Source organism: Xenopus laevis, chromosome 6S (genome assembly GCF_017654675.1).
Source record: "Xenopus laevis strain J_2021 chromosome 6S, Xenopus_laevis_v10.1, whole genome shotgun sequence".
Lineage (NCBI taxonomy): Eukaryota > Metazoa > Chordata > Amphibia > Anura > Pipidae > Xenopus > Xenopus laevis.
The window spans coordinates 60080992-60106846 of NC_054382.1; the positions used below are offsets into that span (position 1 = coordinate 60080992).

The 25855-nt window shown below is 39.1% G+C and overlaps 1 protein-coding gene across 1 annotated transcript in view; it reads left to right on the forward strand.

Moving 5' to 3' along the window:
* Positions 1–686: 686 nt before the first annotated feature.
* znf830.S (zinc finger protein 830 S homeolog) overlaps positions 687–25855 on the forward strand; it is a 31382-nt gene continuing 6213 nt past the window's right edge. The window contains exons 1-8 of the mRNA NM_001094607.1: positions 687–852; positions 1374–1473; positions 2460–2583; positions 10960–10993; positions 13751–13965; positions 16382–16463; positions 18249–18312; positions 19605–19685. Coding sequence (NP_001088076.1) covers positions 740–852; positions 1374–1473; positions 2460–2583; positions 10960–10993; positions 13751–13965; positions 16382–16463; positions 18249–18312; positions 19605–19685 — 813 coding nt within the window. The 5' untranslated portion in view covers positions 687–739. The remainder of the gene's footprint in view (positions 853–1373; positions 1474–2459; positions 2584–10959; positions 10994–13750; positions 13966–16381; positions 16464–18248; positions 18313–19604; positions 19686–25855) is intronic.

Here is a 25855-nt window from a genome sequence, read left to right on the forward strand (position 1 = left end):
ACAAACTGTATACAGGGCTCATTTTCTAACACTGGTCAAATGTGGACCAGGGCAGATGGACAATAGTGGCCCTTTGAATCAAGATGATTTGATTTTAATATCATCACCAGTGGTGGATTCATGAGATATAAGGCCCCTAGGCTATATCCACAGCCCCCCTTCTAGGCTTCTGCTGGATTCAGATGCAAGCAGATCCAGACACATGTGCAACTCTCTCAACGCCTGGCCTAGTTTGGCACACGCCAGTGTGTACTGTCAGATACACTAAATAGGTACAAGGGAGGGCCAGATGCTTTATTCACAGTAGCTCCTCCCAGCAGTGATATCCCCCATAGCAAATCAGAGGCACAATGATGCCCCCCCCCATAGCCCAGATACAAATATCCAGTGACAAAGTAACTGCCTCAAAATCTAGAGTAGAGGTTACAGCCTATACTAAACCTACATTACAAGTTGCCAGCCACAGAGACTAAAAGTTGCAGGTCCTGCCTGTCAGTAGAATCCATTAGCGCTCCATTCTGTTTGAATGTACCGCTCAATAATGGGTAATGCGCAATGGAGCGGTCACATGGTATGACCACATGACGGTGACGTCACGGAGGTCCCTTCCGAGGATAGGAACTAGCCACTACCAATGGGTAATGCGCAATGGAGCGGTCACATGGTATGACCACATGACCGAGACGTCACGGAGGTTCCTTCCAAAGATAGGAACTAGCCGCTACCGTGAGATGATAGTATGGCTGTCCCTGGAAAAAAGAAACTTGTGGCGCAAGAAGAGCTGCGGAAATTAATGAAAGCAAAGCAGCGGGAAAGCTCTTCTAAAAAACGAATAGAGTCTCCACTTGCTAAATATCCTTTTGTCGAGTTAAGAAACAGAGATCAAGAAACCTAGGCGTGTGGGTTGGATATGATATTTTGTGTCTAATATAGGAACTGTCAGAAGCCATTACTTTGTTATTGAGCGTTATTAGGGCACCAAAGTAGCTGTAGTTTATATATTTACTACTACGGACGTGTAATGCCCCTTATTCCATGCAGCATGACCTGCCTCTGAACTTCTGCTCCAACACCCCATTGAATAGAATAGATTCTGCAATGTGCAGATTGCTGTAATGCACGAGTCTTTTTGGATGAGAATTACTGGAAATGTGCTTTGACATGAGGTCCTAATAATTAGGTGTGTCATGACTGAATTAACAACAGATAAATCAAAAACACCAGTTAACTTTAGCGTTTTACCTGGTTCAGTGTGGTTTTTTTTTATTGCTAAGGCTGCACATTAATTTTGTTTCATATAGAAGCACATTCCACCACCCCTCTAGCATTCTTTGTCTTAATATTTTATGTAATTTGTCTTTGACTGTCCTTACGTATAACAGCCTTGGTCACTTGTCCTGTGTTGTCTGCAATAGTCTAATTAAAAGTGAGTTATTGTGGCCAGCACACATTCTTGGAAAGCAGCACAAGGAGGTGAGTCTTGTTATACTGTATTGGTATTTCATTTCTCAATTTGCATTTTTTCTTTTATTGCTTGAAACCATGACTTGAAAAAGTAACTGAATCCCTGTCAAATTTGCATGTTTCAGTGTATAGGACTGTAGTCATTTTCCCCACATCCATTGGTGTCATGTTCACTCTAGTTGTGCTACCAGACTCCTCCACTGCTATTTACATTACTATTTTTGAATTTACATTGAAAAGTATAATTTGATTTCGGGGGGGGGCATAATGGCATCCAGCAGTGAATCCATTTGTTGTATTGCTCCAGGTGAGGGGAACTGAAGGATTGTATCCTTTAAGGGGTTGTTCACCTTTAAATACATTTTTGGTTTGATGTAGAGAGTGACATTCTGATACATTTTACAACTGATTTTTATTTTTTGCTATTTTTGAGTTATTTAATTTTTATTCAGCATCGCACCAGTTTGCAATTTGATCAATTTAGTAGCTAGGGTTCAATTTTCCTTAGCAACCATGCATGATTTACATAAGAGACTGGACTGAGAATAGGAGAGTGCTTGAAACGAAAGATGATTAATAAAAATTAGCAATAATAATAAATGTGTAGCCTTTTAGAGCATTTGTTTTTAAGATGGGGTCAGTGACAGAAGACGATCACAAGACAGAAGATGACACCTTTAAACTCCACTGCTCATCTCTGCAAGTCAGCACACATGGAGACTTTTGAACAGAATAGCTCTTGTGGGTGAAGGGGGGGGGTGGGGTAGATTATTTGGTATGATTTAGTTCTCCTTTAACAACATTGGCCCAGGGATCAGATATAAAACATTATTTTATTATTACTTCACCATGACGCTTTACAATGCATCTTCCACCAGTTTATCTGGCTTAATTTTCTTGTGCAGGTCTATCTGTGATCCAAGTATTCAATTTGCTCTTTGTTAATATTTCTGATGGAAATTAATGTTTATTGATGTGATTAATGTGTTTTTAAGAAAGTTGCTGAATTAAAAGGCACCAAGGCTACCACAAGTAGTCCCTCAAATACAATAGAGTATCCGCGCATAACAAAAAGGAAAGGGTCCGAACCAGAGAAACAAGAGAGCAAACGAACTAAAGGTAGGCAAAAAATTTTGTTTCTAGCTCTCCCATGGCTAACTATTGTGCCCAGCCAGTTGATGTAAATGTGCTAGTAGCGCGAAAGTGCTCCTCCTTTAACTTACTAAGGGCACTATATCTGTCTAAACAGATCATCGTGTCCTCTTGATGATGGCAATCATAAGAAATCTTATGAGCATTCTAGAGTCCTGTAAAAACTTTAGGTTACCCAGATGGTTTACTAGACAGTTGATCTAAATTTCTTGTCAGGCTATTGACCTTTTCTTTCTCTAGGATACTACAAGACTTTTAAAGCTCTCTCATCACAGCTTGGAGTGTTCCTTAGCACAGCAAGCATTAGAATATGTCATTTACCATTTTACATATGTTGTGTCATGGTCCCCTGCTGACTTTCTGGCCTATGGATAATGTACCTCCTGCTGTAATTTATAAAGATATTTTATGTCACCCACATAACTCCAAGGTGACTATTAATATTTTCATAAATTTAAGTAGGGGTACATTATTCATTATAATCTACAGTTTCTGTGTGCAGTTTGTTTCATTTTCTTTCTGTAGATCACTACAAAATTCCACACTGTTTTCTATTTTGCTGTTGTCCCACTTGCTGATGTTTATGTATTTTCCTGTAGTCCTTTTGGGGTAGGCACATGCATTCATGCATCTTCTATTTTTTCGGCTTCTTTTTGAACTTGCTTGCCCTGCATGATGTCATCATCATGGGCTGCAGCAGAGGAGGGGAAAAGACAAGAGATGGGGGGGGGAGCAAGACTTGACCCTGTGGATAGGGAACAAGACTTAAAAACGGACAGGAGGGGGAGCAAGGCTGGAGAGGAATCTTGTGAGGGTGGAGCGAGACCGAGGCTCCTGCAGCTGAGAGACAGCTGCAGAGGGAGTGAGAGGACACAGAAGAGAAACCTATACATGGGAGCGAGTGAGACAGGAACTGCTGAGCCTGGAAGTTAGACAGGCAGGAAACAAGGGGGGAGGAGAGAGCAGCAGCTACAAATGCTGTATAGTTAGATAGGGCTGAAAAAAAGACCAAAGTCCATCAAGTTCAACCCCTCCAAATGAAACCCAGCATCCACACATACACACACACTGACATGACCCCTCCATACATTCACATAAACTATTCTGTATATACCCATTTCCTGTTCCTTTCACATGGCAGTGGGCACACAAATGGTTAATCCCTCCTGCCGTGAGAAAGGCACAGGAAGTGACGAATAAAAGGACTTCCCCCAGCTCTGGCGCCCATTCTTTTTCTTCCTGTCATGCAATACCCCCACAATGTACCAGCAGAGCCGCTCTACTCTGTTTGAAGCTCCTCTGGCCGAGATACAGGTTCTCATGTGAGCCGCAGGAGAAGCCGGCGGGCTTATGGCCATCCGTTGCCTACAGCGATGTGTGTCGCAATGCGCAATAAGACGATGATGCGCCCTATGACGTCACGCCTAACCCGGAAGCACTACTGCGCATGTGCGCACTTCCTGGTAAGATTTAAAGGGACGGGAGGCGTAGTGTAGACAAACATTTCAACCATTTTATGCTGTTTTTGTCTGGCGTCTTATTGCTGTTAAAAAGAAGCAGAGTGGTTGAAGTAGTGCATTGCTGGTCCCAGGTGTAAGTAGTTACCTGTGGATATGGATTAAATCACGCTGGGAGCTCAGGTTTGGTAAAATGACTATCCAGTGGTGTACATATCTCTTGCAGGCTGTCTGTAATGAGTAATAGGCGTTCACACTCAGGCTCAAGGGGGTAAGCATTATCTAAGGAGAGAGCTTTTGGGACTGACTTTTCAAAAAGTAAGTAACTTTACTCCTTTTTATTTATAGGAGCCCATCACAGGAAAATCAGCCAGAAAGATGTAAAAGTTCCAGACGGGAGTGTATAGCATGTGGTGAACTGGCCATGCTGGATCAAAGGCTGTGCACAAAATGCCTAATGGAGGCTAGCAATCCTCCCATGGAACAACTGAATAACATGATGGACTGGATGCAATCCATGGCTACTATGGTAGATGAAGTCATGGGTAAAGTAATGCATAATCTGAGTAAACAAGGATGCATACCTGCTGCCAGTGCAGGGACGACAGCCGGATCATCTAGAACAGTACAAGAAAGAGATTCTGCTTCCTCTGAAGGGGAAATATCAGAAACAGATATAGAAGAAGCAGAGGAATCAGCTTTCAATATTGATTTTATTGAGCCACTCATAAGACACATGAGAATCACACTAGACTTAGATGAAGAAGAACCGCTACCCAAACAAGATAAAATGTTCAGATTTAGAGAAAAGAAAACACAGGTGTTTCCGGTCCATGATGTGATTGCTAGCATGATAAATGCGGAATGGGAAACCCCTGACAAAAAACTGGGGGAATCTAAGAGGTTTAACAGAATGTTTCCTTTTTCAGAAAAAGATGTGTAATCTTGGAATTCTGTGCCCAAAGTAGATGCAGCAATCACCAGAGTGGCTAGACGAACAACATTGCCAGTAGATGAGGGAGTTTCCCTCAAAGATGCCATGGAAAGAAGGCAAGATGCCATTCTAATGAAGCTGTACCTTGCAGGAGGGAAAGCTTGCAAAACAACGGTAGCAACCACATCACTCACCAGAGCCAACAGCATTTGGATATCTGAGGTTGAGAAAGCGGTTAAAGAAGGAGCAGATCAATATAGAATTCTGGATATAATTCAAGACATTAAAACAGCAAACAATTTTGCTTCTGAAGCCTCCCTTGAGGGAGCAAGGGTGGCAGCCAGATCCATGGGCCTTGCAGTTGCAGCCAGACGAACAACACTGAAAGGCTAAAGCTTAATCGGTTGGGATTATCCGACTCCACAGTATCTACCATCTTTGCTTTAAAGAAAAAATCGACACACATAAAGTATGCCAGAACTTGGGAGGTCTTTGTAGAATGGTGCAAAGCAAGAGGTCATGACCCTCTCAGAATATCTGAAGTCACCATCATAGAATTTCTACAAGCAGGGGTAGAACGCAATTTAAGTATTTCTGTGCTTAAAGGACAGGTAACAGCGATTTCAGCACACGCTGACTTTCACTGGGCTTCAGGAATCCTATTGAAAAGATTTTTTCAGGGATTGAAAAAACTTTGCCCTATCATCAGATCAGAAGTTCCACCTTGGGACCTATTGTTGGTCTTAAAAGCATTAATGGAACACCCATTTGAACCATTAGAGGAAGCATCTTTAAAAAATCTGTGCCTCAAAACAGTATTCTTATTAGCCATCACATCTGCCAGAAGGGTAGGAGAATTGCAGGCATTATCAATTAAACCGTCTAAGCTATCCTTCTTTCCAGACAAGGTGGTACTCAGAACGGAAGATAGATTCATACCCAAAGTACCATCTAGATTTCATCAGCAGCAGGAACTAATCTTACCTGCATTCTATCCGGAACCACAAAATCAACAAGAAGAAAAGCTTCACTCCTTGGATGTAGTCAGATGCTTACGGATTTACCTTAAGAAAGTGGCAACTTTCAGAAAAACTGATTACCTTTTGGTGACCATTGGAAGTAATAATTCAGGAAACAGCTGCTAAAAGCACGATTGCAAGATGGTTGAAGCAGTGCATCGTAACAGCATATTCATTACAGTCAGCACCGGAACCAGCACCTAAAGCACACTCCATCAGAGGGATGGCAGCTTCCTGGGCACTCAGAGCCCAGGTATCAGCAGAAAAAATCTGCAGAGCGGCCACTTGGTCATCTTTTTGCACTTTTTCCAAACATTACAAGTTTGATACATATTCTAAGGATCTAGCCTGTTTTGGGCATTCAATTTTGGAGGCGGCTACTGCTGAATAAATGTATAATTGCAGTACTTGGTCTATGGTTTTTTTTTTGTCCCTCCCTAAATGCTTAGCTTGTTAAGTCCCTTTGTGTGCCCACTGCCATGTGAAAGGAACAGGAAAACTGAAAATCATATAATACTTACCGAGATTTTCATTTCCTGGACTGGAACATGGCAGTGGGCAGGGGCTTCCCTCCCAGGAGTATTGTAATCAGTCAGAAAGAATGGGAGCCAGAGCTGGGGGAAGTCCTTTTATTCGTCACTTCCTGTGCCTTTCTCACGGCAGGAGGAATTAACCCTTTGTGTGCCCACTGCCATGTTCCAGTCCAGGAAATGAAAATCTTGGTAAGTATGATATGCTTTTCAGTTATCTATACTAACTATAGATTTTAGTATTGTAATAGCCTTGGATATTATACTTGTCCAAGAAATCATCCAAGCCACTCTTAAAAGCATTAACAGAATCAGCCAACACAACATCATCCAGCAAGAGATTCCACAACCTCACTGCCCTCACTGTGAAGGACCACCTACGCTGCCTCAAATAAAGTTCTTCCTTCCCTCTAACCAGTTTAGTTGCACGTCTCTGCACTCTCTCCAGCTCATTTATATCGCCAAACTGCACTACATATCAAGGTGAGGCCTTACCAGAGATCTATAAAGAGGCAAAATTATGTTTTCATCCCCTTGAGTTTATGCCCTTTTGTATGCAAGACAGTACTTTATTTGCTTTAGTGGCCACAGAGGGACACTGCCCAGAATTAGCCAACTTGTTATCTACAAAACCCCAAGATCCTTCTCCGTTAAGGAAACTCCCAACACATTGCCTTTTAGTGTATAACTTGCATTTATATTATTTTTGCCAAAGTATATAACCTTGCATTTATCAACATTGAACCTCATTTTCCAGTTTGCTGCCCAATTTTCCAATTTAGTCAAATCACTCTGCAAAGTGGCAGCATCCTGCATGGAACCTATAGTTCTGCACAATTTTGTTTCATCAGCAAACGTGGAAACAGTACTTTCAATGCCTGCCTCCAGGTCATTAATAAACAAGTTGAAAAGCAAGGGACCAAGTACAACGCCCTGTGGTACTTCACTAATAACACTGGTCCAATTCGAAAAGATTCCATTTACCACCAGTCTCGCAATCTATTTTTTTTTTTACAAATACTATGTTCCAGGCCAACATTCCTTAAAGTGATACTGACACTATATATAAAACTACTTTTTAAAATATGAATGGACATTAAAAGTTTACTTATAGGTCATGTTGATTGTTTTGGGGCATCAGACAGGTAATGCAAAATCATTGTGCAAATACTTTATGGCAAAGTTATAAGTAGCTTTCAAAGGCATTATTATGATCACATCTACTGCCTTCTCAAAATCGAGGTTCTTGTACACCTTCTCATAAAAGGACATTAAATTAGTCTGGCAAAATGTATTACACATAAATATGCTGGCACAAACTCATATTATTATGATTTGCAAATAAGTCCAGTATCTTCTCCCTTAATACCTCTTTGAAAAGCTTTCCTACCACTGATGTCAGACTAACCAGCCTATAGTTTTGATGCTGAGAATGGGATCCCTTTTTGAATACCGGCACTGAGCCCATGATTAAAAGGGCATGAAACGCGTAGGGCCAATGGTTCCTTTTTTAATGACTCTACAATAAATATTACATTTTTAACTTTGATTTTGGCGGCCCTTGTGGAATTTCTCTTGAGTGTCCCATACCCTTTTTTTTTTGCATGCTGTTGGTTTATCTGTTCCCTAAGATGGGAGTCTTGGGCTGGTGCACCTGGACCACCTGTTCCATGTGGCGAGTGATAAACATTCTTTTGTGCCCTGTGCCCCTCTTCTTTGGTGGTTCTCCCATTTTATCTGACCAACTCCGTGCATTTACCAGCATGCAGCGGAGGTTACTACTTATCCTTTTGAAATTTGCATTACTTAGCGGAGAATTATATCTTTGCTTGGTTTTATCCTGTTTTCCTTCTATCTGAGGAACCTCATTAGCTGGTAAACTTTAGGCCCCCCCTCGCTCTGCCCCATCTACCCTAGCTTCCCCATAATTCTTCAGCTCCCCCCCCATGCCTAGTTTAAAGGGGATCCTGTCATCGGAAAACATGTTTTTTTCAAAATGCATCAGCAGAATTCTCACTGAAATCCATTTCTCAAAAGAGCAAACAGATTTTTTTTATATTCAATTTTGAAATCTGACATGGGGCTAGACATTTTGTCAATTTCCCAGCTGCCCCTGGTCATGTGACTTGTGCCTGCACTTTAGGAGAGAAATGCTTTCTGGCAGGCTGCTGTTTTTCCTTCTCAATGTAACTGAATGTGTCTCAGTGGTACATGGGTTTTTACTATTGAGTATTGTTCTTAGATCTACCAGGCAGCTGTTATCTTGTGTTAGGGAGCTGTTATCTGGTTACCTTCCCATTGTTCTTTTGTTTGGCAGCTGGGGGGGGAAAAGGGAGGGGGTGATATCACTCCAACTTGCAGTACAGCAGTAAAGAGTGATTGAAGTTTATCGGAGCACAAGTCACATGACTTTGGGCAGCTGGGAAATTGGCAATATGTCTAGCCCCATGTCAGATTTCAAAATTGAGTATAAAAAAATCTGTTTGCTCTTTTGAGAAATGGATTTCAGTGCAGAATTCTGCTGGAGCAGCACTGTTAACTGATTCATTTTGAAAAAATTTTTTTTCACATGACAGTATCCTTTTAAATACTTCTCCAACCTCTTAGTCATTTTTTGCCCTAGCACAGTGGACCCAATTCCATTGAGGTACAAGCCATCACAACTAAATAGCTTGTAACCCAAGGAAAAATCAACCCAGTGCTCCAGGGACCCAAAACCTTTCTTCCTATGCCAAGACTTGAGCCATGCATTTAGCTTCCTAAGCTCCGCTGTCTTCCTAAAGTTGCACGTGCAAAATTTCAGAAGAAATTACATCGGAAGACCTTCCCTCACTCCTTAGAGCCTATATCACTGACCTCTTTAAATTCTTTAATCTACCATTAATTTTGTCATTATTTGCAATATGTACTAAGCTGGGTCATGCCCAGCCTCACCCAATAATTTGTCTACCCAATCAACCACATGCCGAACCCTGGCACTAGGAAGACTGCAAACTGTTCAGTTGTAGCTATCCGGACGACAGATTACCCTATCCACTTTTCTTATAATTGAACCCCCTACAACCACAATCATTTTAGGACTGGCTCTGCTCTCGTCCCCACCACTACTAGAGAAAATGGTCTCCCGGCTGTTAGATCAACCCCATCTAGAGCTGCCAATCCAAAGTTCACACTCCCATCTTCTTCACAATCTGGCAAATCAGTTGGTATTTCTAAACCCTGGAGTAGCCTCCCCTTTTCATTTTGACCGCACTAGACTTGGTGTCACACAGTTAACTGCCTCACATCATCCTGCTGCTTTTCTATTTCCCTTCCAAACTATCTGACTCTGCTATGTCCTGCTCAGTAAGCAATACACTCTTCTCAAGATTGTCAGTCGACCGCATTGTTGCAATTTGCTGCTCTAGTGCTCTAGCAAGAGTCTCTAAAGTGGCAATGTTCTCACAACTGCTTCAGGTAAGCAATTTGGAACTCTTGTGCCAAATCTGCATACATATGGCAGACTGCACTGGGTCAGACCTTGCTAGCACTCATCCCAGTTATAGATCAAAAAACTGCTATATAAAATTGAGTTTAGAACAAACTTTTTGACCTAGTTTTTGACCTAGTTTTTTTGAAATGCTGTCTCCTACACAAAAGCCATGAATATCTTGTAAATTATATCCTTATAAACGGTGAGTTCTGATGTCATTCGTTATAAATGGTGAGTTCTGATGTCATTTCTGTCACATGACTCACTGAAATTTGTGTATTATAATAAATAAAGTACCCCCAGTTGCAAAATATGAGCATATTAGAAGTTACCTCGGAGTTACACGACCTGTATAAAAACCACTCGGCCTTCGGCCTCGGTAACCTCTAATATATCCTTATAGTTTACAAGAGGGGGTACTTTATTCACTATATAATTTACAGTTTGGTCCTATAAGGACCATACACAGTAGAGTGAAACCGGCGATCTACATTCCTAGAAAGAATAAGATGGTATTTCACTCTACTGCGCACTGGGAGTTTCAACTTTGTAAAGCAAGTTGCAGGTAAAACGAAGTCCCAATATAATATATTTGCAAAACAAAATACTGGAATGCAAAATGAATCCAACAAAATTAAGAGTAGAACTGCTTGTGGCTATGGACACGCATACGTTTCCAAGCTGCGTTTTTTAAAAAAGCCCACAGATGCAAAGTGGTTTCAAGTTTAGTCTATGGTACTTCTGCTAGCGTATTTATGCAGCAGTCTGCTTTTTTAAAAACTGGTGCGCTAACAGCCGTGGTTAAACGTATGTGTGTCCATAGCCTAAGGGCTGTTGTTGTTGACTATATTCCTCGGTATGAGAAGGAAATTTTTTTTTTTTTCATAAAATGTAATGTAATTACTGCATTGTAACAGTTATTTTTCTGCAGGCTCAGAAGACCATCCATCAGCTTCAACAACAAAGTAAGTTTTATTTAAGCAGCATGTATGGTGTATAATTTATGTGACAGCCATAAAGTCCATCAAGGTCAACTCCTCCAAATGAAATCCCAGTGTACATACATACATACATACACTCACACCAACTCTCCATACACTCGCAAAAACTGCACATACCAATGTCTATACTAATTGTCCACTTTAGTATTGCAATAGCCTCAGATATTATGCTTGTCCAAGAAATTTTCCAAGCCACTATGTAAGAAAGAAATATTATAAAGTAACTTGTTTAGGCAGTTCTAACTTTGCTTTAGAATGGGCAGTAGTGCACATCAGTTTATCAGGCGTACAGTACATATAGGAAAACATGTAACTCCTCTCATGAGCCTATACCAAGGAAGTGGAGAGGCTTCAAACTGGTTGCGCCTTCTCAATCAACTAGCTGTTAGGCAGATTATATACAGGCTTAAAAGGTTAAACTTGATGAACGTGTAAACCACTGATTTTATTATAGACACACCTTACAAAATCCTGATGCTTCAGTCCTCTTTAGGACTTTTATCAAGGATAATATAAAGGTGTGTGAACAAACATTAAATAGTCAAACAATACCAAAAGGTGCCAAAATTACATCACAGTGCGAGTGATCATCAGCCAATAACATACATCTCGATAAAATACTTTGATTCGTATTCATTGGTGTACAATATCATAAAGAATCTTTAAACTGCAATTTTATCATACCACCAATAGAGGTCACCATCATAATAGTAGTGACTCTCCACCAATAAAGTGCATTTCAATAAACGTTTTTATATTAGTCCATCAGTACACATTGTAATAAGTCCTCGTTAATGTAAACATACAGTGCCACCAGTCATGGTCACCATCGTGTTTAGTTTAAAATTGATTCAATAAAAGAAGAGACACTCTGTAAAAAAAAATGTTACAAAATAATTGCAATCCTTTTTCTATATATCTGTAATTATAAAACCTTGTAACAAACTATTGTTTCAGAATTATTGTACCCACTTTAATTATCCAATAATCTTATACCCTCAAGTTAGAAAACATCCCAAAGTAAGCTGTCCATTCAGACTATTCTGAATTCAATTAATTCCTTCATATTTTCATTCATTTCCATGCGTGTGTCTAATCTCTTTTCCTTTTTATACACTGTGTATACATTTGTTATGGTTTACCACTTTTTTTTTTAGTTTTTTACCATTTTCACTGGGCTATGCAAACTGTTCAAATCATCAACAAAAGTTTCTAGCTGTTCGCCTGAGCTCAACCATAGAAAAAAAAATGCAATTGATGTAGCTCCTGAACCCAAGTGCCCATTGCTGTCCTAGTCCACTGTATATAATTCTGTATTGCTTTTTAAATTTAAAGTAATTTTTATGTAGTATCAATTCATATAGGGACAGCATGAACTGAATCATTGGGCCTACATAATTGGGATTACCTGTACTTAAATTCTTTACTGCTGAAATGCTATTCTGATGTGGTATACATGTACACAAACTTTGTACATTCATTGCTACTAGTATTACACTGTCCAAAAGGCACATCAATACTTGCAATCACCCTTAAAATATTTGTATCTTGTAGGTAACTGCTTATATTCTTGACACAGGGCTGCAACAAATAATCAACACATTGAACTATCCTTTTAGGGAGCCCTTAGATAAAATGCAATGGGAAGTGTCTATATTGCTGGTACTCTAGGATGCATCAGAAACAAATACTCCATTATATTATGGTTAATCCAACCTTGTCTTGCTGTCATTTTCAAATAATGATGCAATTCCCTATCTGTAGGGTAACCTAATAATTTTGCAAAATTTCAGACAATTGCTAATTACGGTAGTAGTCATAATTATAACAATCACCCACCCCTTTTGTCCGCATATCTTATAATGACATCCTTATTACTTTTTAAGGATTTAATGGCTTCTTTTTCCACAATCATTAGATTACCCCCTCCACTTAGTTCTATGTATATAAAGTTACATCTCATTGTTAATCATCGTTATAGATGTATTTCCACTTGGTGGATCATAGTTGCTCCAATTTTTAAATATACGTTCCATGTCCATTGACACGGGTGTCCCATTTGAGCCAATCTCTCCCTCTCCACTAGACCCCCCATCTAAATTACTGTTACCATATTGTTCTTAGCCAAATCTGTTGAGTCAGTTTATAATCGTTAACAACATGGGAAAAACAGCTCCCCACCGGTATATAGCCCAGTCCTTTTTGCAACATTAGTCACTGGTTTTCCGAAGTCAGAAAGCTGAAGCTATAATAGGAGACACTCTCTACTAGGTGTGCATTCTATAACTCTTGAGTTTTGTATTTCTATGTAGAAATAAAACTATGAATTATAATAAGAAGTAAAAACCATAATAAAGAGTTTTGAATGATTATAAACGTGAAAAGGGTGCATATTCTCCATTTTATTTATGGGAGCAGGTCCCCTGTGTCTTCGTTTTGGCCAACTAAGCTTTTAATGAGACTAGATGTGCAAATATTTTGTCATAAAATCACCCTGTTTTAGTATGTCAGTATGATATGTAGAAGGTGCCCCATCTAACATGTGCCTTCTTGAGTCCAAACTTTAGCTTGATCATTTCGACAGAAGTAAAAATTCTAAAATAGAACTTTTGCTTTGTTGAAGAATGTTGATGCTTAAAAACATCATATTTCCTTGTTTTATTTTTGCTTAGAGGTTGACGGTTACTAAGCCAGTTATTTGTAATTTGTTTAATGATTTAGATTACCAGAAGAGTTTTTCGAGAAGGAAAAAACCTCATCTGCAGGGAATGCACCAAGCTTGAAATTACTGGCAGGAGACTATGAAGATGTAGATGATGATGATGCAGAGGAGGGTGAAGAATATGAAAATGCCAAAGAGGCATCCTCCTCTCTACTGAAGCCAGCAGAAATCCCTCTACCACCCCCTACATCGAGTGCTGACAATCTCCCAGCAGGTAACACTGCATGTATGTTAACGAGAAATGAAGAAAGAAATAGACGAGTACTTCAGTGAGTTTTCTTAACAGTTTTCAACATGAGTGATTTCCCTGTAAATTCCAATTGGTAACAGTAACTTTTTTTTTAATAATGAGGCTATGTAAATGTTTAGAGTCTTTCAAAATTAAAACATCCGCATGTGTTTGTGCTGAATGGAGTGGATTTAGAGTTCAGAATTTTACTTACAAATTATACTTTATATGCACATGTAGGGATGCATCGAATCCACTATTTTGGATTCGGCCGAACCCCCGAATCCTTTGTGAAAGATTCGGCCGAATACCGAACCGAATCCGAACCCTAATTTGCATATGCTTTTTATGACGAAAAGTCACGCGATTTCCCTCCCCACCCATAATTTGCATATGCAAATTTGGTTCGGCCAGGCAGAAGAATTCTCTCTATCCTTATATGACTCTCTAAATCATACTAAAAGTTAATTTAAAGGAGAAGGAAAGCTACCAAGGCAGTTCATTGCCAATAGATTAGCCACAATAGGTCAAGATAGAATGCTATATTTATTCTGTAAGATGCTTTACCATACCTGATTAAATGGCTCTAAACACTCTCTATCTTTAAGGATAGCAGCTGCCATATTAGCTTGGTGCGATATCACTTCCTGCTTGAGTCTCTCCATGCTCAATCATAGTTCTGGGCTCAGATTACAGCAGAGAAGGGAGGAAGCAATAGGGAGGGAGAATGGAGCAAACTGAGCATGCTTAAGCCCATGCCCTGGAGCTTTAAGCTGAAAGAAGGAAGTCTGATACAGAAACCCATGAGTACTCAATAGAATTAAAGAAATGCTGTGCTTCTTTTGTCAGAGGACTGAGCACAGCATTACTTTGAGGGTTCACTGGTGTATTTATATAGAGCATTTTGTTAAAGCTTACTTGATTTTAACATGTCCTTCTCCTTTAAAGGTGAATATCCCAATTAACACCATGTTTTAATATTGAAAGTTGAACATGAGGCAATTTTCAAATGTTTCCTCATGGTGGAGAAACTGTCCCAGTGGTGGGTAAAATGCCCCTGGTCATAATGTGCAGTGATAGACAGAGGTCCTCTTTCATTGTTTCTTGTACATCACTAAATTTGTACTTTTTATCAGGAGTGGTAACGGGGCATTTTGGCTGCTGCTGAACAACAGCACAAAATGCCAACAGTTTCCTAACACTGCTAGTACAGGTGGTTATTACAAAGCTTTATTGTGTGTTTTTGGGTTGAGAACCTTCGCTTTCTGTGTTAGGCAGTTTCAATATATGTCAAAGGGAATCCGAATGAGTGGCTTATTGACATTTCTTTGGCAGCTGAAATATATTGTTAAATAACCTCCCTATATGTCATTAGGCATTAGACTCTCAATCAACTCGTACAGTAAAATCGATACATGCATAATTGTACAGTGACTTCCAACAGCAATAGCCCCACATGTTAAATAAAATATACAATAACAAATACAAGATTTGCATTCATGTAAGCTGGAAAGTGCACTCTCCCAGAGTACTTTTTTTGCCTCATCACTATCTCTCCTGATGCCTCCGAAATCTTCTGCACTGCTCTGGAAGCACACATGCGCAGTTGAGTAAAATATGCGATGCATACTGCAGTGAATGTGGCTGCCCTATAATATCCAATGCTATTCCTACCTTTTGCATATTATCGTGCCCCTAGCTGGGCTTATCCTACAGACTAACTAAAGTTAACCAGCTTCACACAGCCACAGTTTATCATTCAGCATTTTGGCCATTTGTTCACTTAGGATACCAAGCTGAACATACTATAATTATTATTAATACACACAGGTATTTATTATTGTTATCATTATTATACACAGACAGAAAATGGTACAGCCTAATCAGGGACTTTTCCCTACTGCTCCTAGTAATTTCTGTATTCCCTGCTAGAATATTTTGTTGATCGCAGCTTACTCTGGGCAATTTATTTTTTTTAATCATTGGGATAACAAGAAAATTTACTATTTTGTTACCACTGTGATTTGACCAAATTCAGTGTCTACAGCAGAATAGAACATTCTATAGCACATCTTTTAAAATCTAAAGTAGAACCCCCATTTTTTTTACGTTTTTCAGGGAACCGTTAAAAAAACTGTAAAATCGGGGTAATGTATCAGGGAAACAAGTGTAGGTCTACAAAAATGATGTAAAATGAGGGAACATTTAAAATCATGTGATGTAAAATTAAGATTTCACTGCATATTAAAAATTACTTTTGGTAGCATTTGGATCTAATACAATCTAAAATAACAAAGCTTATCAGTGTGTCTTTGTTCTGAGTTTTAAAAGTTTAAGCTGCTCTAATTATAAGTTTAAAAATGTAAGAAAACATAAATGTAATTTTTTCTTCTTCTTAAAGATTTCTTTGAAAATAAAATGCCTTTGGTGTCTCACTCTGGGTCAGTCCTGAAAGCAGATATTCAAGAGAAGATTGTTGAAAGGTAATCTATTTATATAAGTAAAGTTATACCATTTTTCTAAAGCTAACCATATACTAGTCATCACAAATTTGTAACTTTGATAGAAATATTTGTGACTACAGTATCAACAATGACAACACAAAGCACTGTGTGACTGAGGCACGTAGATGTTTTGTTTAAACTTAGGGAAAACTCCAGTTACCACCAATAAATTGACTTATTAGCAAATTTATTCATTATTGTGATCTATTTACTATGAGCTGTTGCCTACATGAATTTTTCAGGAGTGGCATATTGGGGTCCCACAGTAATATCATTTGACAACAATATATATTTTTTTCATAAATGCCTACAGGGCCTTCTATTGTTCTTGGGCCTCCAGCAATTGCAGGGTGTGTTTCTTCAAATGTTACATCCCTGCTTTTCAGTAAAATGATTTGTGGAGTTGCAGTGTGGGTTGTGTGTATTGCACAAAAGGGACATGGCCAAAATTTTTGGCACTACATACTTGTGTTCATGGGGGTAGGGCAGATAAATAACTTGTACTAGGGCCCAAAGTTTCTGATGTCGACCCTGCCCACATGTAACTCTGACACCCTTCTTTCTTGTAAGCATTCTGTAGAAGGTGGACAGTGCTGCTCTATGACACACTGTGGTGTCATTGCCAAGTATCGCTTCTTAACGTGAAAGTCAGTATTGCCAAGGTATTATGCATAGATTTATTTTTTCAAAAGCCTTCGAATGAAACTGCTTGTATCTTACTGTAAAACATAGGAGTAGACCTTTTTGGCATGTGCAAATGTGACATGTAAATCATTGGGTACACTTTTTATTCTGCGTAATAGAATACAACAGATTTCTTGTTTTTTTGTATAGCTATGATTGATGCCCTGCCTTCTGTTCAGAAGCAAGCACTGCTGTGCCTTTTGATGCAGGAGATACATGGAGTTGCATCCATGTATCCAAAGAATTGTCCACTTCACTTTTAAGTATGAGTGCAATAGTGTTAATTTTCCTGTATTGGCCCGCATTGGTTGTTTTCTGAATTGGACTTTCCTCACCATACTTGTGGTCATAATAACTCATAATTAACCCACAAAGGACAGAGAACATAATGTATAAACTGCTAATTATTGTACTGGTGAAAGTATCTTACAGGACATACACAGAGCTTGAACATTACCCTTTACAGCTGTTATGTTCTGCCCCGTGCCTTTTATCAAAAACTGATATTTTTTTAATCCAGGACGAAATGATATATACACATATATATATATATAAAGTAGTGTAGAGGCCAGCACAACTCGTCAATGGGTCATCCTTGCCTGGGTGCAATAAGCTCAAAAGGTTAAGTAGTATAAGGAAAAGCTCGCACTCACAGGACTTATCACAATCAAAAAAGGGTGTTTATTTGGATCAAGAAACGTCAGTTGTTTTTTGATCCAAATAAACACCCTTTTTTGATTGTGATAAGTCCTGTGAGTGCGAGCTTTTCCTTATACCACATATATATATATATATATATATATATATATATATATATATATATATATATATATATATATATACACATATATATATATACACATATATATACATATATATATATACATATATATATACACACATATTTATATATATATATATATACACACATATTTATATACATATACATATATATATATATATATATATATATATATATATATCTATATCTATATCTATCTATATCTATATATCTATATATATGTTACAGTTTTGTGTGCCAGCTCTAAGCAATATTTTTTTTTTATTGCCCCTTCTTAGGAAAGAAAATACCGCTGAGGCTTTACCTGAGGGATTCTTTGATGACCCGGAAGTAGATGCAAAGGCAAGCTTTTGTTTCTTTGTGCCGTGTGCAGCAACTCTTTGCAAATGTGAAACATTAACATATTTAAAACATAAATTATCCTGTTTAATTTTAAGCTGTTAACTGGGTTTATTGACAGAGTGCATTGCAGACTCTGCATATGGTGTTAAATGAGTAATACTTTTTTTTGTTACATATAAACACAGAAAGTGCTACACAGCAAAGCTTGATCACTTGTTGCAGTGTCTGGTGCATGCTGATTTCCCATTGCGAGGGATAACATCCAATGTGATTTAGACAGGAGTTTAACACACTCCACTGAGTTTTGGGAGTTGTAGTCCATCTAATTCAACAGTCCCCGTGACCCACATTCAAATGAGTTGGGGAGCAACACCAGCATGAAAAAGTCCCTTTTGGATCCCAAAAATGGGATGTGATTGGCTATTTGGTAACCCCTGTGTGGACTGCCAGCTTACAGACCGCCTACAGAAAGCTATTTGGCAGTACAACTCGTTCTTATGCAACCAAAACTTGCTTCCAAGCCCAGAATTTGGACTAAGAACCTGATTTGAGGCCACTAAGAGTAGCATCCAAGAGATTGGTGAGCAACAGGTTGCTCACGAGTCATTGGTTGGGGATCGCTGATCTAGATTGTGTGACCCTATAGATAGAAGATGTTCCCTTTTGCACATAGATTTAAAGAAGTTGTTACACTGAATGTGTGGCTTGATAAAACTCGTGTAAAGCTCAAAATGCCGCTTATTTGTGGCACAATAAATCACTGCTTTTTTCACTAGTTGAGTGCACTGCTGGACTGGAACCTCTTTTTGTTTGTTTTTACAACTGTGTGTGGGCTGGCATGTGTTTTACAAGAATAAAAATTGAATTAATATACTTTTATTTGGTTCATTGTGTTTAGCCACTGAAGTGCCAATTGGCTATTGCAAAAAATAAATACATTTTAATGCTGTGCTATTTCCCCGTGAGTCTTCTAATATCTATTTAATAATAGAAAGTATCATCACAGTATGACAGGGCTGCAGTCTCCAGAATGAAAGCATACATTGGTTTGGATGTTTGTATGTAGATATTTTTTTGTGCTAACTGAATAAATATTGTATGTAAAATAGTGAGGTGTTTTAAAATAGCTAAGATAGTTTTCAACAATACTAAACTTACGGTGCCATAACATCTTCAGAGAGCCCATCTGAACCATGAACTTTGTGGATACAAATGCTGTCTATACATTATATTAAAAACAGTCATTTGCGTCCATACATATTTTTGCTTAAAATTTTTTTGTCTATCTAAAGGTGAGAAAAGTTGATGCTCCCAAAGACCAGATGGATAAAGAATGGGAAGAATTCCAAAAGGAAATTCGTCAAGTTAATACTGTAAGTACCAGAAAAGTACTAATGTACATTAAACAAAACAGACATTTAATTAACCCAATAATATTGCTCGTATATGTTAAATATCTCCTCAGTTACGGTAAGAAACTATACATATATATTTGAGAAACCCAGTTTAGTCCAATTTCGTTAAGCCAGTCCAGTGAAGGTTGAGGTGAGTTTTGCTTCCTCTTGGTATAGGATTCATTTGTAATATCCAGAGAGTCCAAATAGTAGTGAATTTAGATCTACAGCCTCTTGCTGTGTAGATTTGCTCCAAGGTCGTGAGTTTTTGCTCCACCAGGCCTATCCAAAATTTGGTCGTGGGTGAAAGCTCCTCCTTCCATTTGATATCAATGACCTTTTTGCCATAGAAAAGTAAAATGTTAGTATCATCTTCTCTGAGCGGGACGTTACAGTGTTTGTGAGGAAGTTCAGAAGCAGAACTGTAGGGTGGAACTCAATTGGTAGTGCCATTAACCAAGAGATATATGTCCGATAACTTGAATTGAAGGGCAACTCCAGGTCAGATGGTAAAAGTCAGCATTAGAACTCTTACACCTATTGCATACATCAGGGAATGCAGGGTTAATTTTATGTAAAAGGTGTATAGTAAGCCCTATGCAGTTATTTTTATTGTATGAGCCTATATCTGGCTCTAATTAGGGGCTGAATGGATTCAGCAAGTATTGTTTCCCAATGCTCCTCTGTGCGGTCAGGTATACTTGTAAACCATTTGTGGTACAGTTCTCGCTTGGTGGTTTGTTTGCCTGACAGGATTTGATTGTAAATAGTGGATAATGGTTTGTAGAGTTGTTCTTTGCAGATTACTTTTTCAATTGGGGTTAGTTCAATTTGAGGGTCCCCTTTAAGTGAAATTGCTGGGTGAGAGCAGATATCGAAATAGCATATTGAAGTTGTCCTTAAGTTGTTAGAAAGAAAGTAGGGAATTGTCCTTGTAGATGTCCCCAGGTATTATACATTATATTGTTCCCAAAGTTAGGGATCAGGTATTGTGGCTGTTGAAGGTTGGGGTTGTGCCAGAGTGGGCTATGGGGTGATAAAACCAGTGAGTTATTCCCTATTCTGTTAGAACCCTTATGCCAAGCTTTCCATCATTAGGGCGGTGTAAGTCATGCCCTGTGGTCTTCTATAAAGAATGCAAAAAGGAAAGTTTGTGGGAGCACTCCATGGCTAAATAAAAATGTATTAAAATACAATGGAATGCTACTGATCTGGCCAAATTAACTACAGACATAGAGAAAAAGAAGAGAGATTGATCAATGCAAATTCCCTGGTCCCTTGTCATAAGTCTGCAATCTATGCAGATGCATGTATTTACAAAGACAGGGGTTTTTTAGTTACAAAATTATGATCATAAGATTGATAAACCACCATACCACATCAAGGTAAAACCCATATGGCGGTCCCTAACTATTTACCTCTGTTATATATCATAATATCAAATGCTAAAGCCTCCCGGCATAAGAGCATTACCTGAAATAAAGGTCTCCCAAACTGGACATTGGTTTCAATCATAGGGCTTAGTTCTCCCCCGCCATTAGCTTTCAAAGCGAGAGATAACCTAGATCCCAGCATTAGTTCCATGAGATTAATCCACCCCTGCTTGCAGCTTTTAAGAGAGCGAGAAACTGCAGCAGATCAACACCCATTTCCAAAGGCATTATTCCACCATTTAAAGGGACGGATGTGGGGGTACTACAACCACATGGAAGCCTGGCCTGCAGCATAGCTGGGTTTTACCTTGACGTGGTATGGTGGCTTATCAATCTTATGATCATAATTTTGTAACTAAAAAAACCCTGTCTTTGTAAATACATGCATCTGCATAGATTACTTATATGACAGGGGACCAGGGGATGTGCATTGATAAATCTCTGGTCTTCTATAGATCAGGTTTCTCAGACCCTCTAAAGAACGTATTAGTTGAGCTTCTAGTAGCATCACAAGATCCTCCAGGTGTAGGTTGAGAGGCGACAGCCGAGGGGCGAAGAAGTTTCCTAACATATCTGGTGCTGCTAGTCCTCCCTGAGATAATGGCGAAGTTAGTACATTGTATTTTACCGTAGTGGGCCAGATAACCAATAGATTTTGTTTATTTATTTATTTGGAGTTCTGAATTTGGAGTTGCTTTAAGAATGCCAGGGTAATCCAAGTAGGTAACTCACTAAATAAATATAAAAAATTGGGAGGGAGCTTCATTTTGAATACATTTATTCTACCAATTAGTGATAATGGAAGTTTGATCCATTTGTCAACTGTTTTCAGGAGTTGTGTCATCAATGGGTCAAGGTTTAATTCCTTGAAGTTTCTTGTTTGTGGATGTATGTGTATCCCTAGGTATTTTATTGTGTTTACTCGGACCAAGGGGAGCGAAGGGTCTATGCCTTCTATGGCCTGGGGATCCAACAGCAGCAATTGATTGTGAGACCTGAGAATTGTGTGTGGTTATTGAGTAATGCAGAGCTTGTTGGAGTGTAGGACCTGGGTCATTTAGCTAGAGAAGCACATTGTCCACAAATATCGAGATTTTTTCACTTCGATTAATTTCAAATCCCCGGACCTCCTGAGCTGCTCGTAGGGTTCCATTGCCAGGGCAAAAAGATCCGGTGACAATGGGTACCTCCGGTCAGGTTGATAGGGGGAAAGCTCTAGATTGGACAAAATTCTGGCTGTAGGTCTAGTGTAGAGCCTGTATCCAGGTTAAAGCATTCTTAAGAAAGGCAAATATACTCAGGGTTTCCCAAAAATAGGCCCATTCAACAGAGTCAAATGCCTTCTCATCTAAGGAGGCAATGACCTTAGTACCTGAATTTGTTCAGGTAATTGATAAATTGGTATATATCCTCCTAATTTCAACTCCGCTGCTTTGTGGGGAATAAATTCAACTTGATCTTGGGCTACTATTGAGGTTATGACATAATTGAGATGCTTTGCTAGCACTTCAGATAATATTTTAGAATCCAAATGAATTGGTGAGATGAGACGGGATGGGACGGTATGAGGAATGAGATTGAGGGTTCTCCCCTGGCTTCAGAATTAAGACTATAGTTACATAGTTAAATCAGGTTGAAAAAAGACAGTCCATCAAGTTCAACCCCTCCAAATGAGAACCCAGCATCCATACACACACCCCTCCATAGTTTCATATAAATTATAAATGCCCATATCGATACTAACTATAGAGTTTAGTATCACAATAACCTTTGGTATTATGTCTGTCCAAGAAATCATCCAAGCCCCTCTAAAAGCATTAACAGATGCAGCCATCATAACATCACCCAGCAGTGCATTCCATAACCTCACTGTGAAGAACCACCTACATTGCTTCAAATGAAAGTTCTTTTCTTCTAATCTGAAGGGGTGACCTCTGGTACAGTGGTCCTCTTTGTGGGTAAAAAGGTCCCCTGCTATTTGTCTATAATGTCCCCTAATGTACTTATGAAGTGTAATCGTATCCCCTCCCAAGTGCCTTTTTTCCAGACAAAACAACCCCAACCTTGACAGTATACCCTCATAATTTAAGTCTTTTATCCCTCTAACCAGTTTAGTTGCACGTCTCTGCACTGTCTCCTGCTCATTTATATCCCTCTTAATGGCTGGAGTCCAAAACTGCACTGCATACTCCAGATGTGCCTTACCAGGGACCTATAAAGAGGCATAATTATGTTTTCATCCCTTGAATAAATGCCCTTTTTTATACAGACAGAACTTTATTTGCTTTAGTAGCCACAGAATGACACTGCCCAGAATTAGACCACTTGTTATCTACAAAAAGCCCAAGATCCTTCTCATTTAACACATTACCATTTAGTGCATAACCCTTGCATTTATGGATGAATACCATCTGGTCCCGGACCTATGTTTATCTTTACATGTTCTAGTCTCTTTTGAATTTCCTCTCGCATGAACCATGCATCTTTTGGTGTATTACTAGAATTGGAAGTTTAATGAAGGAAGCATGTCTCCTGACCAACTTCAGCACTTCTGCCAGGTTTTGCATTGCGACAACGTTTCTTTCTTACAAGAGGAATATGTTGACATGTATATTTATTAAGCAGAAGACTTCCCACTTTTATTCTGTGTTTAACCTTCAAACAGCTTTTCCCGGTTAATATGTTGCAGAGATGCCCTTATACTGTCAAATTTGCACGTCTAAAATATAGGGGCAAATTCACTAAAGGACGAAGTGCCTAACGCTAGCGTTAATTCGCTAGCGTATTGCATTTTCGTTAATTCGCCAATTCACTAGCGGACACTGGCGTAAAGTCGCTAGTGTTACTTCGCACTCTTACGCCTGGCGAATTTGCGAAACGGACGTGACTACGCAAATTCACTGACGCGCGCATTTTTCTGAACGCTACCTTTTACGCTAGACTTCCTTCGCCACCTCAGACCAGGCGAAGTGCAATAGAGTAGATAGGGATTGCTTCAAAAAAAGTTTAAAAATTTTATGGGTGATAGGCTGAAAAAGATTGAAAAAATTTTTGGGGCTACCCTCCTTCCCCCCTACATTTCCTAACTCATAGCACCTTAACTATACAGTGGGCACATATGTAGGGCAAAATAAAAATTTTATTTGCTGTTTTGAAGGTTTCCCAGGCTTGTGTAGTGATGCTACATATACCTCCATTGTAACTTAAATTTGGCGCCATATGCAAATTAAGCATCGCTAGCGTAACTTCGCTTTGCGAATTAACACTAGTGCAACTTCGCAACTTTCTGCTTCCCCTGAGCGCAACTTCAGATTTTAGTGAATTTGCATAGCGCTTGTGAAAATACACCTGGCGTAGTGCGTCGTAGCGGACGCTGGCGCAACTACGAATCTTAGTGAATTTGCCCCATAGTGTTTTAGTTACTCCCTTACAGAGATGTTACTGGAACATAATCTCAAAGAGACCATGTTATGATTACTATTGCCTAAATGCTCACCCACCCAAATGCTAGAGATAAATTTGGTATTAGTTATTACAAGATCTAAAAGAGACTGGTTCCTAGTAGGTTCATGAACGAGCTGAAGTGAAAAATTGTCATTAAGCATATTTACAAACCTGCTAGCTTTTTCTGATTTGGCAGCCCCATTTCTCCAGTCAGTGTCTGGACTATTGAATGTATGTTGGCATTTGCCAACATACATTTGAGGCTACTACGTTTCCCTCTGATAATTACATATTATATTATAATTAAATTTAAAGTTGCTATTAGCCAGCATATGCTATGACAGAGGGATCTCCCGAGCTGGTAAACTGTATGTCCCCCATCACTCCTCCTCCATGACTTTTTACTAATCTAAGCCCAGTCTAACCTAGCTTCCCCATAATACTCTGGCTCCCCACCTAACCTAGTTTAAAAACTCATCCAACCTCTTAACCATTATTTCCCCTAGCGCAGCAGACCCTTTTCCATTGAGGTGTAATCCCTCATACTATATAGACTGTACCTTAAAGGGATACTGTCATGGGGGAAAAAAAAAATTCAAAATGAATCGATTAATATTGCTGCTCCAGCAGAATTCTGCACTGAAATCCATTTCTCAAAAGAGCAAACCGTTTTTTTTATATTCAATTTTGAAATCTGACATGGGGCTAGACATATTGTCAATTTCCCAGATGCCCCAAGTCATGTGACTTGTGCTCTGATAAACGTCAATCACTCTTTACTGCTGTACTGCAAGTTGGAGTGATATCACCCCCTCCCTTTTTCCCCCCAGCAGTCAAACAAAAGAACAATGGTAAGGTAACCAGATAGCAGCTCCCTAACACAAGATAACAGCTGCCTGGTAGATCTAAGAACAACACTCAATAGTAAAAACCCATGTCCCACTGAGACACATTCAGTTACATTGAGAAAGAAAAACAGCAGCCTGCCAGAAAGCATTTCTCTCCTGAAGTGCAGGCACAAGTCACATGACCAGGGGCAGCTGGGAAATTGACAAAATGTCTAGCCCCATGTCAGATTTCAAAATTGAATATAAAAAAATCTGTTTGTTCTTTTGAGAAATGGATTTCAGTGCAGAATTCTGCTGGAGTAGTACTATTAACTGATGCGTTTTGAAAAAAACATGTCTTCTGATGACAGGATCCCTTTAAAGAAAAATCTGCCCAGTGATATAGTAATGTATAGCCACATATTTAACTCCCCAAGCTCCTGCT